This window comes from Propithecus coquereli, unplaced genomic scaffold (assembly GCF_000956105.1).
Source record: "Propithecus coquereli isolate 6110/MARCELLA unplaced genomic scaffold, Pcoq_1.0 Scaffold13, whole genome shotgun sequence".
NCBI classification, from domain to species: domain Eukaryota; kingdom Metazoa; phylum Chordata; class Mammalia; order Primates; family Indriidae; genus Propithecus; species Propithecus coquereli.
The window spans coordinates 4,470,541-4,486,484 of record NW_012137191.1 but is presented as its reverse complement, the minus strand read 5'-3'; the positions used below and the strand labels follow the sequence as shown (position 1 = coordinate 4,486,484).

At 37.8% G+C, this 15,944-nt stretch overlaps 1 protein-coding gene across 2 annotated transcripts in view; it reads right to left on the bottom strand.

The window, feature by feature from the left end:
• Nucleotides 1–8,547, bottom strand: part of PUS7L (pseudouridylate synthase 7 homolog (S. cerevisiae)-like) — a 24,066-nt gene extending 15,519 nt beyond the window's left edge. The window contains exons 1-4 of one of the 2 annotated variants that reach the window (XM_012638417.1): nt 8,438–8,496; nt 6,514–6,516; nt 4,347–5,272; nt 445–604 (exon numbers count right to left, since the gene is read on the bottom strand). In XM_012638417.1, coding sequence (XP_012493871.1) covers nt 445–604; nt 4,347–5,256 — 1,070 coding nt within the window. In that variant the 5' untranslated portion in view covers nt 5,257–5,272; nt 6,514–6,516; nt 8,438–8,496. Of the gene's footprint in view, nt 1–444; nt 605–4,346; nt 5,273–6,513; nt 6,517–8,437 lie in introns of both variants that reach the window. The other variant, XM_012638418.1, reaches the window with a different exon arrangement.
• Between the last annotated feature and the right edge of the window lie 7,397 nt (nt 8,548–15,944).

Here is a 15,944-nt window from a genome sequence, read left to right as displayed (position 1 = left end):
TAAAAATTTGATAAGCTGAGGGAGGCTAAATTTAAGTACTTTATGTTCTATTTAACAAGGATTTATTTTAAATGTAAAGATCTAAGATAATAAGGGTGTAAGTTATAATAATTAGAAAAAAATCATTTATAAGACACTTTCCCAAATGTAAATGCATATTTGAATGTATTAATGGTACAGGACGTTTAGAGACAATTTAGACCATTTAAAGTTGCCATTTTTTCAAAGTTTCTATTCTAAAACTTCCACTATTTTCAATGTAAATTTAAGACATAGATAACTATATTATATTAATGCCAATGTTCTGCTAAGTTTGTAATTAATTAATCAATATCGATAGTGGGGTTAATATGCTCCCAGTATTATTCTGAGTTTTTGATTATACATTTATTTATTCAATAATATGAAAGCAAGTTTCTATCTTATAAAGCAGTATCTTATTACCTCTCTGGAGTCACTTTTCTAACAACCATTGCTTGATAGGTAACAGCTTTCTTGTCTTTAAGGCCTGCATAACTAAAATCTGAAGGAATCACACCAAGTTTGATAGCTAAAAAACCAATTGCTTCAAACATTTCCAGATTTTCCTTTCGTAGAGTAAAAGCTGAAACAAAAATAACAAAAATAATCTTAGATTACAAAAAAAGAAGCTACCATATAACAATTACATTCTTAGCAGACTAACAGATTAGTATAACAAATCAAATCTTTAACTTAAATAAACAGTATTTTTAGTCAAAATCCAAAATCATCATCACAGATTTCAACCGTTATTTTTTTAAATGCTGCTTAGCTCATTAAAGGCTTACAGAAAAAAAAATCCAAATTCCTTAACGTGTTATTCATATCTGGCCCAACTCTACCTTTCCAGTCTCTACATGCGCCACTTCCATTCATATATCCTATAACCCTGACACAGAGAACTTCTTGCAATCCCTGGATAGACTATAGCCTTCCACAGTTTTGCACTTTTGCACACTTGAATCCCTCTGTCTAAAATATGTGTTCCCTCCATTTATTATTTGCCATACTTCTATTCATCTTGAAGATCCAACAGCAGTAGCAGTTCTCTCTGACAATCTCGTACACGTCATTAGGGAAGCTCAGGAATGTTAGAAGGAATCTACAAATTGTCTGACTTATCAGTTTGGTGATGACAGTAGCCTGGGTACATAAGTATTTCTTTTATCCATGAAGACTTAGAATTTAGTATAGAAATATTTAAGAGAATCAAATCCATGATATTATTGTGTTAATCTATATCTACATAAAAGTTTATCAACTTGAGCGTTTAAGAGAATGAGATGTGTAGTTACAATTAAAAATATTTAATTGATTTAAATTTGTCATTTTACGATAACTCCTATTTAAGTTAGTAAGCAATTTGGAAACTTTTACAAAACTTAAAGGCCACTAAATTTATAAGTTTAATTGATAAGATTTATAACATTTTCTTAAATACTTAGAAAAATTGAAGTATTAAAAAGAAAATCAACTATACTAAATTTTAAAATTCAATTTCAGAGACTTCCGCTTTGAGCCATATTGGAGTAATTGATACCAGATGACCTCCCACTATAAACAAATATAAAACTGGAGAAAATGTATGAAGCAGCTGCTTTTAGAGCCCAGAGAACAGGTACCACAGAACTGTGATCTGAAAGAAAAACAAATAAGATGAATCCCTAAAATGCCCTGGTTTTCTGCCTAGAAGTACATTCCGGACCATACATGGCACAGAGAGGAGGAATCCAGGTTCAGGAGCACCTTGGTTTGGTGGTTCTAGCTCAGGCTCTCTCAAGAGGTTGCAGTTGGATGTGTCTGGGTGGGACTGTAGTTATTTAAAAGCCTGAAAGGAACTGCCTCCAGTTGTAAAGGGGGTCAGTCACATGCCTGGAAAGTTGGTATTGGCTGTTGGTGAGAAGCTTCAGTTCTTCTCCAATGGGCTGCTTGAGCACCCTCACAGTAAAGCAGCTGGCATTCCCCAGAGTGAGCAATCCAAGAAAAATGGACAAAAGTATAATACTTTTTATGACCTAGCCTCAGAAATCACATCACATGTGCAGTTCTCCCTCAAATTCTTGTTAGGTTTCAAGGCTGAATGCTTCCAAAGCAAGGATCATGCTTGCATTATTGACCATTATATTCTGTCCAGTGGCAGATGAAAGGAAAAACAAAATATGTTATATACCTACAATGGGATATTATTAATCCTTAAAAAGGAAAGAAATTCTAACATACGCTACAATATGGACGAACCTTGAAAACATTATGCTAAGTGAAATAAGACTATGGTAAAAGGACAAATATTGTATGATTCCACTTATATGAGAAACCTAGAGTTGTCAAATTCATAGACAGAATGCAAAATAGTGGTTCCTAGGAGCTGGGGGGAAGGAGGAATTATTCAATGGGTATGGAGTTTTCATTTGGGAAGCAGAAAAATTCTGGAATAAATATTTTTTTTTTCCAAAGTGTTCTATTTTTTACATAAGTCTACTTACTAAATATGTTCATATGAGTTATTTTGATTCCTATACAAGGTTGCCTACATAAAATATAAGCTAGGTAAAATTTATCTTTGTCTTTTTTGCTGTTCTTAGACTTGTAGGTATCCCAGTATCTTCATACTGCCTCTGGTAAACCATCAAATCCTCCTTTTAACATATCCTTCCAAATAGTCACAACTTCAAAAAAACTAATTTAAACTAATATATAATGTTTCAACAATTTTTTGACTCATTAACCCAAATTAATAGTTAGAATTTCAAATAGCATAAATAAGAATTCCTAGAATTGGAATGTTTCTAACACAAAGAAATGATAAATGCTTGAGGTGATGGATACTCCAATTCCCCTGATTTGATTAATTCACATTGTATGCCTATATCAAAACACCACATGTACCCTATAAATATATACAACTATTATATAACAATAATTAAAAATAAAAAATTTTTTAAAAATCAAGAATTCCTGGAGCTGCTGAAATCATTCATCAGCAATTCCCTTCACTACATCTAAAGCTAGTATTGTTTCCTTGAAAATAGATTTATCTGTTAACATTATTACATGGCTAATGTTTCAAGTCCTATACTTTATACGTGTGTGTGTGTGTGTGTGTGTGTGTGTGTAGATATATATACAACCATATAGAAATTTCCAGGAGGAAAAAAGATGTTTAAGTAACTACTACATGCTAAACAATTTCATTAATTATTTCATTTAATCCTTAGAATATAATTATGAGTTAGGCTTTTCTATTACCCCATTTTTCAAGTACAACCAAAAGTTATGAATTGTTAAGTAACTTGCTCATGGTATTATTCTTCCCATTTTTACATTTGTAGAGTCAAATCTTAATGATATTAAAAACTTAGTAAATCTTTTTGTGAACTAAAGTCATAATGTGAAATCAAACCCACATAGCTCCAAGGTCTAAACTCTTTTCATTTATACCTGTGGTCCCTTCATAATATAATCCTGTTTCTATGCCATACATATCTGTGCAAATTTGGGTTGCTGGTTTTATCTTAAAGTGCTTTGCTAAATAAATTTATAAAACATAATCATCTGAAACACTTCCCATCCTTTAAGTAGGGCATAGGCCAATTAAACCTGGTCAGCTGGACTTGTACAGTGAGAGTTCATCCTAAGAATTAAATATATCCCCTAAAATAGTGATTCTCAAAATGTTGGCCCCAGACCAGCAGAAAAGCATCACCTGGGCATTTGTGAACGCCCCACACCAAACCTTCTGAATCAGAAACTAGGAACAGGGCTCAGTAACCTGTTTTAATAACACCTTTTGCTGATTATAATGTATGCTAGAGTTTGAGCATATTTTCTCTAGAGGACTGACAGAACCAAGTTTTCAGGTTCCCTACCTTGTGCACACAAAGTATTCTCTTTACTCTCCCCAATACAGCAAATATATTCTTATCTCCAAATACTCAATTTTAATTAAGATGACTTTCAAAACATAAAATCAAGATTTGCCTCCAATAAAAATTTACTAAACACAATATAACTGCTTCAACTTTACATATTTGTGATTATGTTAACTGTAAATGCCTGTGTTAACCATACTTTCATCAATAAGGCTAATTTTTACATTTAATGTAATTTGAAAGGCATTACCTTCCACTAAGTAACAGAATAAATAAGAATTCCTAGAGGTGCTTAAATCACTTATCAGGAATCCCTTTCCCTAAATGTAAAGCACACATTCTTTCTAATATTTCTCTAGCCAAGTCTGTTCAATTCATTTGAAATTATTCAGCTTTCATATGACTTTAAATTTAACTAAGCTTATCCAAGAAAATGATGATGATTTATTAAATTACCTGTATATGTATCTTTTCTTTTCTGGCATTCAAGAACAGACCTTTTCCCATGCTTGTGTGCTTTTTCCCGAAATCTTACTGTTATCACCACATTTAGATTATTAGCATTATATTTCAGTTCAGGAAAAGATTTGGTTTCCACAAGGTTTCCAAACTTCTTGTTGATAAAATGGTGGACGGCTTTTCTGTGGTCTTTGTTTCCATCAGGTTTAAAGGTAAATTTGGAATTTTCTTTCTTTGCATCCAAATATTTAAAAAATTCAAATGCTTCTTCTTCAGATACTAAGTGACAGAGTTCTTTATAATGAAGATTTGGTTTTACAACAATGTCACTGTTTTTTCCTACGGTCATTAAAAAAGGAAATTTCTGCCTAATAGCACTATGTAAACTAGCCCTCTGGTTTTTGTCATGGATTCTGCCTATTGAGAATTCAGGAGATGGTCCATTTAACTCAGTTTTAGAAAGCCACTTCTCTTTTATATCACAGGCAAAACGATTCAGTAATTCATTCATTTTTTCATCTAAAAAGGGGCTTAGTACATCAGCTTTTTCTTCACATTTGGAAGTCCCGTTATTAACAGTATCTTCCTTTTCAGAACCAGACTGATGATTTGGGTCATTATCAGAGCACCTAGCCAAAGTATTAACTTCTTGGCTACTTCTATCTTCAGAGGATAGATTTTGAAGATCTAGTTTTGGTTTTTTGGGAAAATTATTTGGCTCAGGTTGTATTTCACTAATCTCACAAACAGGCTCATCAATGGTCTTATTAACTAACTGTCCCTGTTCATCAATTTCAATAACAATAAAGTCACTTGGTGAGCTTTTTACAGTGCCATGAAATCCAACATGATCATTAATAAAACACAAAGAACTAAACCTGATTCTATAATCTGTATCCTCTTCCATTCTTAAACAGTAATGCCTACAAAAGAAACAAAGAGGCAGTCAGTTACCAGAAAGGGAAGTTGTAGATAACAAAATAGAAATAAGTTTGCAGGATTTTTTAAATTTTGTCTCCTTTTTAATTCTGAGTCCTTTTAAATGACATTAATAACTTACAATAATGTATCATGTGTACTTTGACTCTCCTATACCAAGAAGAATTAATAGGCAAACTATTTCTGGTATAACTAGTGATTTGTAACTTGAATCTTCACTCACTCCAGGCTTCCATCTAGTATTCAGGATTAAAATGGGTCAATTTTAAGTTTATCTTAAAAAAACCATTTGTAGACCCACAAAGAAGAGATGAAAACATTGGACTATTTACAATGACTTGTCCAAACCTCATCCCTGGAGCCTAAAATTTGCAGCTAATTTCAGAGAATTTTTGACTAGATTTTTATATATTAGAGGTTAGAGACAGAAGAGGGGACAAGAAGACAGGGATGGTCTAAATTGATAGGTGAATGAAGTTCTAAATACCAACTTGCAATTTGATTACATTTCAAGGTATCCTTAAGTTAGTCCTGGACTTTAAGCCTTCTCTAAAGCCCCCTTTGGGACAGATAGAAACTTTTGAGGTTGATCCAGCGGAAAATTCCAACTGTATCATTGGCATCAGAGAGAAGAAACCCTTACAGAGCTTTCTTGAAGCAGTATAGCACAGAATGGTACTCTGAGAAAGCCTTCACTAACTTTTCACACAACCCATTGCTGCCATACCACATGGAGCTACAGGAAAGACAAACTGCCCAGGGGCTCCATACTACTCAGCTCTTTGTGTTACCCACACTCCCCAGGTAATTTATCATTACCTGGACCTTCAACCCATTTTTGCAATGTATCCTACTAATCTGAACCAATTTAGCAAACCATTCCCCTTCTCAATCCTTTCCATTGTATCATGTAGAAATCACAGAAAATTCTCTACATCCAAATTTCCTAGGGAATATACAAAGATATATTTATTTTCTTTAATTCTTTAATTTCCCTCACGGTTCCCTCAATTTCTTGCCTTGATTGAAATCTGGCTATTTCCCTAGGTTTCTGCTTCTTTAGTCTTCTCAAGTGAAGGCTATTTTTAGTTTCACACCCAATCTGCCTTAGGACCTGGAGGCCATAAATATTTTCTACATTTGCCACTGCTCCTTCCAAGACATTTCTTCTTCTACTACCTCCAAAAATCCCACTTCCTTTGAAGATCATGACATCAGGCTTTACCATCTGCTGCCATCCTGTCTTGGATCCCCTGAGGACTCTCCGTTCACTCTTGACCTCTGGCTCACTATCTTCTTATCCAGCATGACTTTTGTGATCATCCATATGGACCATCCATGTCACATCTTGCTCCCTCAGTTCCTAGATCTCAACCTCAGCCTCCCATCTCCATTTCATCTTTGTCATCCACTCTCATGGGCATCACTTTGACTTTCTCATCTCCAAAAACTGTATCAACTTTAAGCATCTGATTCTCTGATCACTCCCACTGTCCTTCATCAACTCTCCTTTAAAACTTCCATTCCAAAAATTTTTAGATATCATGAAGGTCTCTAATTCCTGCTTCTATTACTAGCCCACTATAGTCCAAACTCCACACAGCAGCCAGAATGGTGTTTTAAAAGCTAAATTAAACCATATCATAACCTGGTTTGAACTCTCTAATTACATTTATAATAAAATCCAAATTACTTACCTTGGTTTCCAAAAACATCTAAGATTCTGGACCCTTTCTCTTGCACATTTTATTACTCACTATACTCTAGCTATATCTGCCTTCTTCTGTACTTTTATGCTAACTGTTCCTACTGCTTAAATTGTCCCCCAATCATATTGCTTCATTTTTTAAGATTCATACCTTCAGAGGTTTTCCTGACCAATAATCTATAGGATCCTGCAACCTCTTTCACAAAACCCTATTTAATTTTCTGCATTGCATTTCTAGTGTATGTTTTTCTTTATCATTTACTGTTTATCTCCTCCAACTAGAAAGTTAGCTCTATGTGTGCAGAAACCTTGTCTGCCTTACTCACTAATGGTAATCCCACATTTAGAGTAGTGTCAAGAACATAGTAGGTCTGCAATCAATACTGACTGTTGAATAAATGAAACTGGTGCAAAATAAGAGCTGTAGGAGTGAAGTGGAAGAAAGAAGACATCACTTTTGCCCATGATAATTATGAGGCATAAAGCAAGAAGTGGTCATCTAAGTCCTTGAAATGGTTCAAGAGATAGAGATGAGTTAGAGACATCGTAACTAATGTACAAACAAAATACACAATGTGTGAGAGAAAAATAAGCAGCCTAGATACAGAACAGTGGGGGCGGGGGGGTAGTACAGTTCTGGAAAATACAGCTGGATTGATGCCAGGCTATGGAAGACACTGAATGCCCCGTCAAGAACTTAGAATCTATTGGGTGGTCAATGGATGACCACTGGAGGTGTTTGAATAAAAGTGTGACATAATCCCAAAAGGTGCTTTTGTAAGATGACACTCACGAACCTAAGCAGGATGCATCTGCTGGAGTGAGAGTTGGAGTTGAAAAACAATGTGATCATGAGCACAGCTACAGGGACTTGCCTTGAAAGAATAATTATCTTTTCTTTCCCCAGAAAAAGGAGGAAGATACGAAGGCATTCTACGCTAGTGAAAAAGGTCGGGAACTTGAGGAGAAAGTAACTGGGAGGGAATTCCAGCCAAATGTAGTAAGAGTGGAACCGAACCGAAGGGCTGCCAAGGAGCCCACATGGCATTACGTATGAAGTTGCAGTGTTTCCCTGCAAGAGTCTGCTGACGAGAGTGCCGGGTAGAGGGTAGATGGTCTGGCCCATGGTTGAGGAATTAGGAATGCTGGGAAGGCGTTAGAAATGGAGAAAAGTAGCTCCTTTTCCTTGATGCTCTTCCTTCTTCAATACCCCAAGCTCTGTGGAACCCACTCCTGCAGAAGCTACCACTCCGCAGAACTAAGGCGGCGTTGCCTTCCAGCACGTCCAAAGGTATCCCCAGCAGCTCTACTTGTTTCCTCTCTCTTCCCCAGCCACTCCCGCCCCAAGGCACGACACTATCTCACTTCGCCCTTCTTTGGGGACAAACGGTTGGGATCCTCAACGCTAACCTTGTCAACACCCCACACACAATCCTCACACCGCGCTGGAAGCTCGACCCGCTCCACCTCGGTCCAGATGAAGGGAGTCCTCAACGCTGTGCGCATGCCCGGAAGCCTTAAATTTTTTTATCCGCCGACAGTGGCGTATTTAAAGGAGCAGGCTCCCTCGTAAAGAAGCGCCCTACGCAAGACCAGGAATTGCTCACTTCGTGGAGCCACTGGGCGGTGCCAAGATAAATGGAGGCCGTGACGAGAAAGGACGGGGCGGGGCCTGCAGGGTTGGTCTCGCCCCGTCCGGATCTTCCGAGTGCTTTCGTTCTTCGCCGGCTCGGTCCGCCGGGCGGCGCGCCGCCCGCACCCCGCGCCTCGCGCCCCGAGCCCGGGAAGGTAAGGGATTCCCGGCGTGCGCGCCTCCTTCATCGAAGGTTTCCGAGGTCCGTGTCTGCTCCTGGGTTGTAGGAGACCGTTGCGGAACGGAAATCTCCTTTTCATCAGTGAGAAAAAGTTAAAGAGGAAGTAGGTTGCGTGGGCAGAGCTTGCTCCAGGAGAAGAAGTTGGGTGGGTCCCTAGGAAGCTAGAAGTTCGTCTGACCTGAGGATGAATCTAAGACTGAACCTGAGGCGTGGAGGGGCGTCACCCAGCCATTCTGGGGCGTAGTCGGACCTCGCCTCAGGTTTCTCACCTCCGAGGCTGTGTGTTCCGTGAGCCCATTTACGAAATGAAATCTCTTTTCCTGAGAACCAGGAAGTAAGGCCAGCACCTGGCAGAGATGCTTGGCGCGCGGACAGCTTTCGGAGCCTCCACGCGATTCTAATTAGCGTGTTTCTCCGGTTTCCAAGTTTCCCGAGAATTAGACAGTGGGGAGGGGTTGCAGGGTCAGTTAAGTACATTAACACATGGGGGGTGGGGGGGATGTCCCTGACAGCTTGGAAGTGAGAGAGGAAACAAAAGGATAAAAGCAACCCCGGAGAAAGCACTTTCAGCCATTTCGAATGGGAACTATTAGTGCTTCAAAATCTTACCTGCCCAAAGCGCCTATAAGAAGAGGATATTAAAATCTGCCTTTTTCCTTTCTGGGAGCAATCCTTGAAGACGTCTGTCAGAAAGTTCAGATTTCTTCTGTTCTCCTGTTTTCGTGCGAAGCATTCATTCGAAGTTTGCTTTTTACCTGTCCAAACTGAGCTCCTGGCCAAACTTCCTGCTTCCACAGTCTTCTCCATCACAGTTAATGTCAGGAAACTTGTTCAAACCAAAAACTTTGGTGCTATCTTCTCCCTCTCCACATCAGCACGTAGGATTCTATTGGCTCTTCCTCAGAATCTATCCAACATCCCCGAGACTTCTGCCCATGCTCTGCTATCGCCCTAGTCCAAGCCTCCAGCCCTTCCCACTTGGATTATTGAGACACTCTCCTAACCCCTCTTTTCCTGCTTGTCTGTCCTTACTCCAACATCCTTGATTCTCCGCAGCCCCAGTAGCCTTTTAACACATGAGTATAGAGCTTGTCTCTTCTCTTCTGAAAACTTCATCCAGAGGGTAAACAAAGTCAATACAAAGGCTATACAGTGCTGGGAGACATGACCCCTTTACCTCTCAGACCTCACCTGCTACTTGTCTGCTCCCCCTGCTGCAGTCCCACCATCTCCTTGCTGTTTCTCAATGGGTCCACTTCCAACCTTTGCCTTTACTATTCCTTTTGCCCAGAAACTTCTCCCGCAGACATCTCAATGGCTGGCTTTCTCATTCTTTCAGACATTTAATCAAATGGCACCTTCTTATTGAGGCTTACTCTGACTACCCTATTTAAAATTACAACCCTTTCTCTATTTTTGGGGGGGGGGTCTATTCCATTTGACACCATCTAACATACTACAGAGTTTATTTGCTTATTGTCTTTCTCCATATAAGCTCCGTGAGTTCAGGTCTTTTTTCCTTTTCTAATTTTCCTTAATGCTCTCCAGAGGCCTGGAATAATATCTAGCACAAAGTAGACACTCAGTAGATATTTGATGAATGAATGATATATTTTTCTAAAATATATTCAAAGCATTTAAAATTACTTACCATTGAATTAAATCAGTGTTTGAAAAAGATATTTTATGTTTAATTTATGGCACACTATCACATATCCCAATTTGAGAAAGGCAGCGCTGTATACTTTAATAGGTCTGGAAGGTATCACCAGCTTTTGTTCATAAGGATATTGAAGTATCCAAAAATAAAGATTAATGCTTATATAGCATATTTTTCTAGGAACACATGGAAGTGAATAATACGTTTTAGAAATGTTGTAAATACATGAAAGTTACTGTGATTGATAAAATAAGACTGCCACCACCTAAAAAACTTGGCTGTGTTCTCAGATCTCTTATTTGTACCCTCTCCACAATTGCAGCCCCTCACCACAATTCTGAAAATTGAGCTTAAATACAACTCGGCACATTTCTTTTTTTTTAAAAAAATACATGATACAAGAATAACTTCTGCCAGAAAATAATTGCTTCTTTTTTTGACCACCTAGTATGTGACAAGATTAGGCCCTTTGTGTTTGTTGATTTTAATTCTTAAATCAATTCTTAGGTATTACTATCTCTGTTTTTCGGATGAAGAAGCCAAGATACAGAGAAATTGGTTTACTAGCCCTGGTCACAGTTGCCTATGATTAGAACCCAAGCCCATGCAACCTCGAAGTCCGTCTTCCCTCCACCTCTGTACAATCTCTTCCACTGATCAGAGTGCTCATGAAGCATAGTTTTAAAACTTTATTCATTTGACAGGAATTTTTTGCACTCCTGTGTCAGGCATAGTACTCTGAGAACATACACATGTGTGGGAAGGCATTGGGTTCCACAAGCAAAAACTGATTTTAGTATACTTCTCAATTGCCACGCCACCTTGTGTACTTGTCTGACTTGTCTTATTTGAAAATATGAATGGATTTCCTTTGCTATGAGATTTAATGGTGTGAGAAAATACTCATGAAGATATTTATTTATTTGTAAGCAATGTATCCTATTCCACTTCTATTCATCCTAAGTGTACTAAAGTAAAATCTTGAACAGTTTGAAAATGGTGACACTTTTTAACTTTTTCTACATGGTCTATTTTCATTATTGAAAAACAAAATGAAAACAAAACCACCATAAGAATCATCACCAAGGGATAACCACTGTTAACATTTTGGCTTATGTTCATCCAAGTGTGTGGTTGGAAGTGGTTTATGAATTTATGTTTAAATTAAACCTTTAATTTCTGGGATTTTGAACTTTTGGGCACATATGTATGGAGGAGTTGTCAAAAGGCCTTCCTTTTCCTGGCATCCCTACACCCTTACTTCTGCAAGAAATCTGGGTGCAGGAGAGCTACCAAAATTTATCCCTGGCCTTAAAATAGTCTGTTTTTATTCTTAATTCCCTGTATTTTAGCTGTAGTTTTTAGGATTACTAAGCAGTTCTGTCTTTTGTAGCTTTGACAATTACATTGTACTTTTTACAGTAGAGAAGAATCTTAATAAATAAGGAAAAATAACTTGAAGGGAGCAAGTGCTCCTAGGTAGATAAGATTTCTTAATTAAAAAAAAAAATCAGTCTTTCATTCATCACTAATGTTTTAAATAGCTGCTAAAGTGAATTTGGTTGGGTCCCTGCCCAGGAGAGCATACTGTCTAACAGAGAAGGCAGGCGCATAAACAATAAAATATAATAGAAGAAAGATGGGGTGACATTTTGGACCAAAAGAGATGACTATCCAGAAATGTCAATAGTGCCTTTTGAGTTGGGCTTACAGGAACAGCAGGCATTTACTAGGTGGCCCTTAAGGTTCTTGGGCAATTATTTTACCTAGCCCTAGATGACCTCCACTTCCTGTTTCACGGAGAAAATAACATTGTGTGGGAATTCTCCCTCTCTCTTCAAATATACCTGTATTCACACCTCTGCTTCCCTCTCTGTAGATTCAGAAGAAGTTTCCCTCTATTCAAGGCTGATTTCTTCATCTATACTCTATTCACCATCCCATTTGTATTGCCCATCAGTTACATCTTAAACCTTTACACTAACAGTTCTCAAAGTGTAGTTGGTGTCTCCAAGATTCTTTCGGGAAGTTCATACAGTCAAAATCATATATGGGTAAGTGAATCATTCAGAATGCATTAGATTTTAATGTGCAAGTTCGTTGATACAGCTTGAGATTCTACATGGCAGCTTATGTCTGTGTGAAGCTAGATTTTTTTTCATTTACAGCAACCAAAACAACATACTGCAGCAGAACGAATGCAGAAGCAGATACAGGAATTCAGCTGTCTTCTATTAAGTTAAACTTTAAAGAGATTTGCAAAACTGTAAAACAATGTCACTTCTGATTTCGGGGAAAATATAGTTATTTGTATTAAAATATATTATTCATGCTAACATGTAATGCATTGATTGTTATTTTAAATGAATTAGGAATAAGTAATTTAAAAATTTCTCAGTGTCATTTTCTAATATTGTAAATATTGTTAGATATAGTCAACATAAACAAGAGCCCTTTGGGGTCCACGATAATTTTTAAGAGGGTAAAGGGTCCTGAAACTAAATTTCAGAACATCTCTCTCTCTCTCCCTCCCCCTCTCTCCCTCTCCCTCCCCCTAGCTCCCTCTCCCTCCCCCTAGCTCCCTCTCCCTCTGCCTCTCTCCCCCTTCCTCCCACTCCACCCCACTTGCCTTCATAGTTAGACTTCTTGGAAAATCAATTTTTGCCATTTACTCCCTCTTCCACTACAACTCTTCTTGAGTCAATAGTGGCCTTCTGGTTTTCAAATCTAACATACCTATCAGTGTTTATTTGACCTCTCTGAGTCTTTTATACCAACCTGTTCCCCATTCTAGAAATCTCTCATGTGCTAGTGTCCTGGTTTTCTTTTTACCTTCCTGCCATCAATACTTTTTAAAATTCTTCTTTCACTTTATTCCTTTCCGTTCTAACCATTCCTAATAGGCAACCTCATTTTTACCATTGCTTCAACCATGTATGTGTTATATGCTCTCAATTTGTGTATTAGAATACCTCCATAGTAAGCATTCTTTGCTGAAACCTCTCTCCTAAGCTCCAGACCATATATATATAGGTACTTGGTGACAACTCCCCTAGATGGTACCAGAAGTAGATATTTCCCATTTAACATGAGCCAAAAACCCAGGAATCATTTTCTTTGTTCCCTCTTTCTCCCTTTCTTCTAATTTCTGATTTTTTGTGGAATTGTTTTCATTTGGCCTCCTAAATCTCTTAATCTTTTTATTCTCAATTCCTGACCCTTTACTTTTTTCAGTCTCTCATTTCTGCTCACCTAGATTATTGCAGAAATTTTCAAACTGGTCTCCTTGCCTCAATATACGTTCCTATAAGCTTTTTATCCAGAGGAATATTTATTAACCAGATAAGGTCATATAACAGCCCTCCTTAAAGTCTTGAAGTGGCTTCCCTGTAACTTTTAGTATGTGAACTAAAATAAAATTTTAAGGCTCACCCCCCCTCCACTGGCTGACTAAATGGACCCCCTCGTGGCCAAAAGAATACCCTAAAACTAAATTGCCTACCAGGAGGAAGGAGGTCAGACATGCCTTATCATGCCCCCCTCCCTTCTTGGTGACATCCTTTGTGACCCATTAACAGGCCTAAAGGTATGCAAGACAAACCTGCAGGTCCTCAATTTACACAACAAATGGCTTATCTCTGATAAAGAGCTTCTTACGTTGAAACATTCCAAGCCTCTAGACAAAGCTTCATGTCTTTAACCAATTACAGGCCAAAGAATCTTTTAACCCACCTGTAACCTGTAAGCTCTGCTTCGAGATGGCCCACCTTTTTGGGCCAAACCAATGTATGCCTCCCACATATTGATTTATGACTTTACCTGTAACCCCTGCCTCCCTGAAATGTATAAAACCAAACTGTAACCCAACCTCAGCGAGTCCACTTGCTCAAAGCCTCTTGGGCATGGCTCCGGGTCATGGTCCTCAAATTTGGCTCAGAGTAAATCTCTTTAAAATTACTTTACAGACTTTGGTCTTTTTTTCCGTTGACAAGTGTAAGTTTAAACTCCTTGTCTTAGCATATGAGGCACATGATGATTTGGCCCTGCTGTCTCTACAACCTCCTCTCTTCTCACTTAATCACATGTATCCTATGGTCTAGCCATTGCAAACTCCTTGCCTGAGACTAAGCCATGTGCTCTTACATTTTCCCTTGCTATTCCTTCTGTGTGGAATTTTCTTTTGGGTTTATCTTCGTTCCCTTTCATTCATCCTTTCAACCTCCCACTCCAACCAAATCTGTTTTGATATTCCTACTTCAGACTACCCCTGATTGACATTCTTTCTCTGGGCCCCAGAACACCCTGAACGTACCTATTTTGCAACCATTTACCACTCATTGTAATTGTTTGTATTCCTTGCCAGACTGAACAGCTTGAGAACAAAGATCTACTCTTCTCTGTGCTCTCATCACTTAGGACAGAGCCTCACTTATGTTTGCTGAATATATGAATGAATGAAAGAAAAAGAATGGTCTTTATAGAAAACATAGTAACATCAACAATGCATCAGGTCACGTGGGTGAATCTGGGAGTCAGACCTGAGTTCAAGTCCTAGATCTTTCACTTATTACCTTTGTGAAATAAAGATGATAAAACTGCTTTAGACACTGAGAGGATTAAATGAAATACATAAATCACCTACTATGGTACTGGGCAATAATTTATTTATTCATAAAATAAACACCTAACAAAATCTATGATATGCAAGCCACTAGTTAAGTATTAGTGAATAAAATGAGCATGATCCCTGGACTCAGCTTAACATCTAATGAGGAAGAATAAATAGTAAACAAATAAATATATGATTAGAAATATATTGTAGAATGATGAAAGATAATTAGGTATAGGGCAGGTAGACCTACTTAGATGTGGTGGTCAAGGAAGGCCAAAAAGGAGAAATGAATACTATCATAGAAGCCTAGGATACAAAGAGACTTTTTGCTTTTTATTCTTCTGTAGTCTTAGAATTTTGTTCTCTATGAATGCATTATTTACTCCAAAAATTAATTGTATTTTTAAAATAAAAATTTAAAGGAAAGCAGAAATAATTGAGAGAATATCTGAGTCTATTTTTCTTGATTAATTGGAAAAAGAGATCACCACCTATTGAGAATAAGGGACATGGAGAACAAATAAAAACCATGTAGAGAGATGTAAAGGTATGAAATAGTCATTAAGGACAATGAAAGAAGACAAGTAAAAAGAGTAATGGCGGTGGAAGTCCCGGTGGAAAAAAGGTTACGGTAAATTTGTATGCACACCAGTCTATTGAGTTAATTTGGTTCTCTACCACTGTATTCTGAAGCTCTGGTGTAGAAATAAATTATGAGATTTATCCTTGGCTACAGCTCTCGAGGGTAGAGTAGTAGAAGAAAAAGAGGGGTGAGGAAATAAAGATTCTGTCTAGAGAGTAAAGTGGTGAACCATAGATTTTGGCTTAGTAGGGAATGAATTGTGATCAGGCAGATCTCATG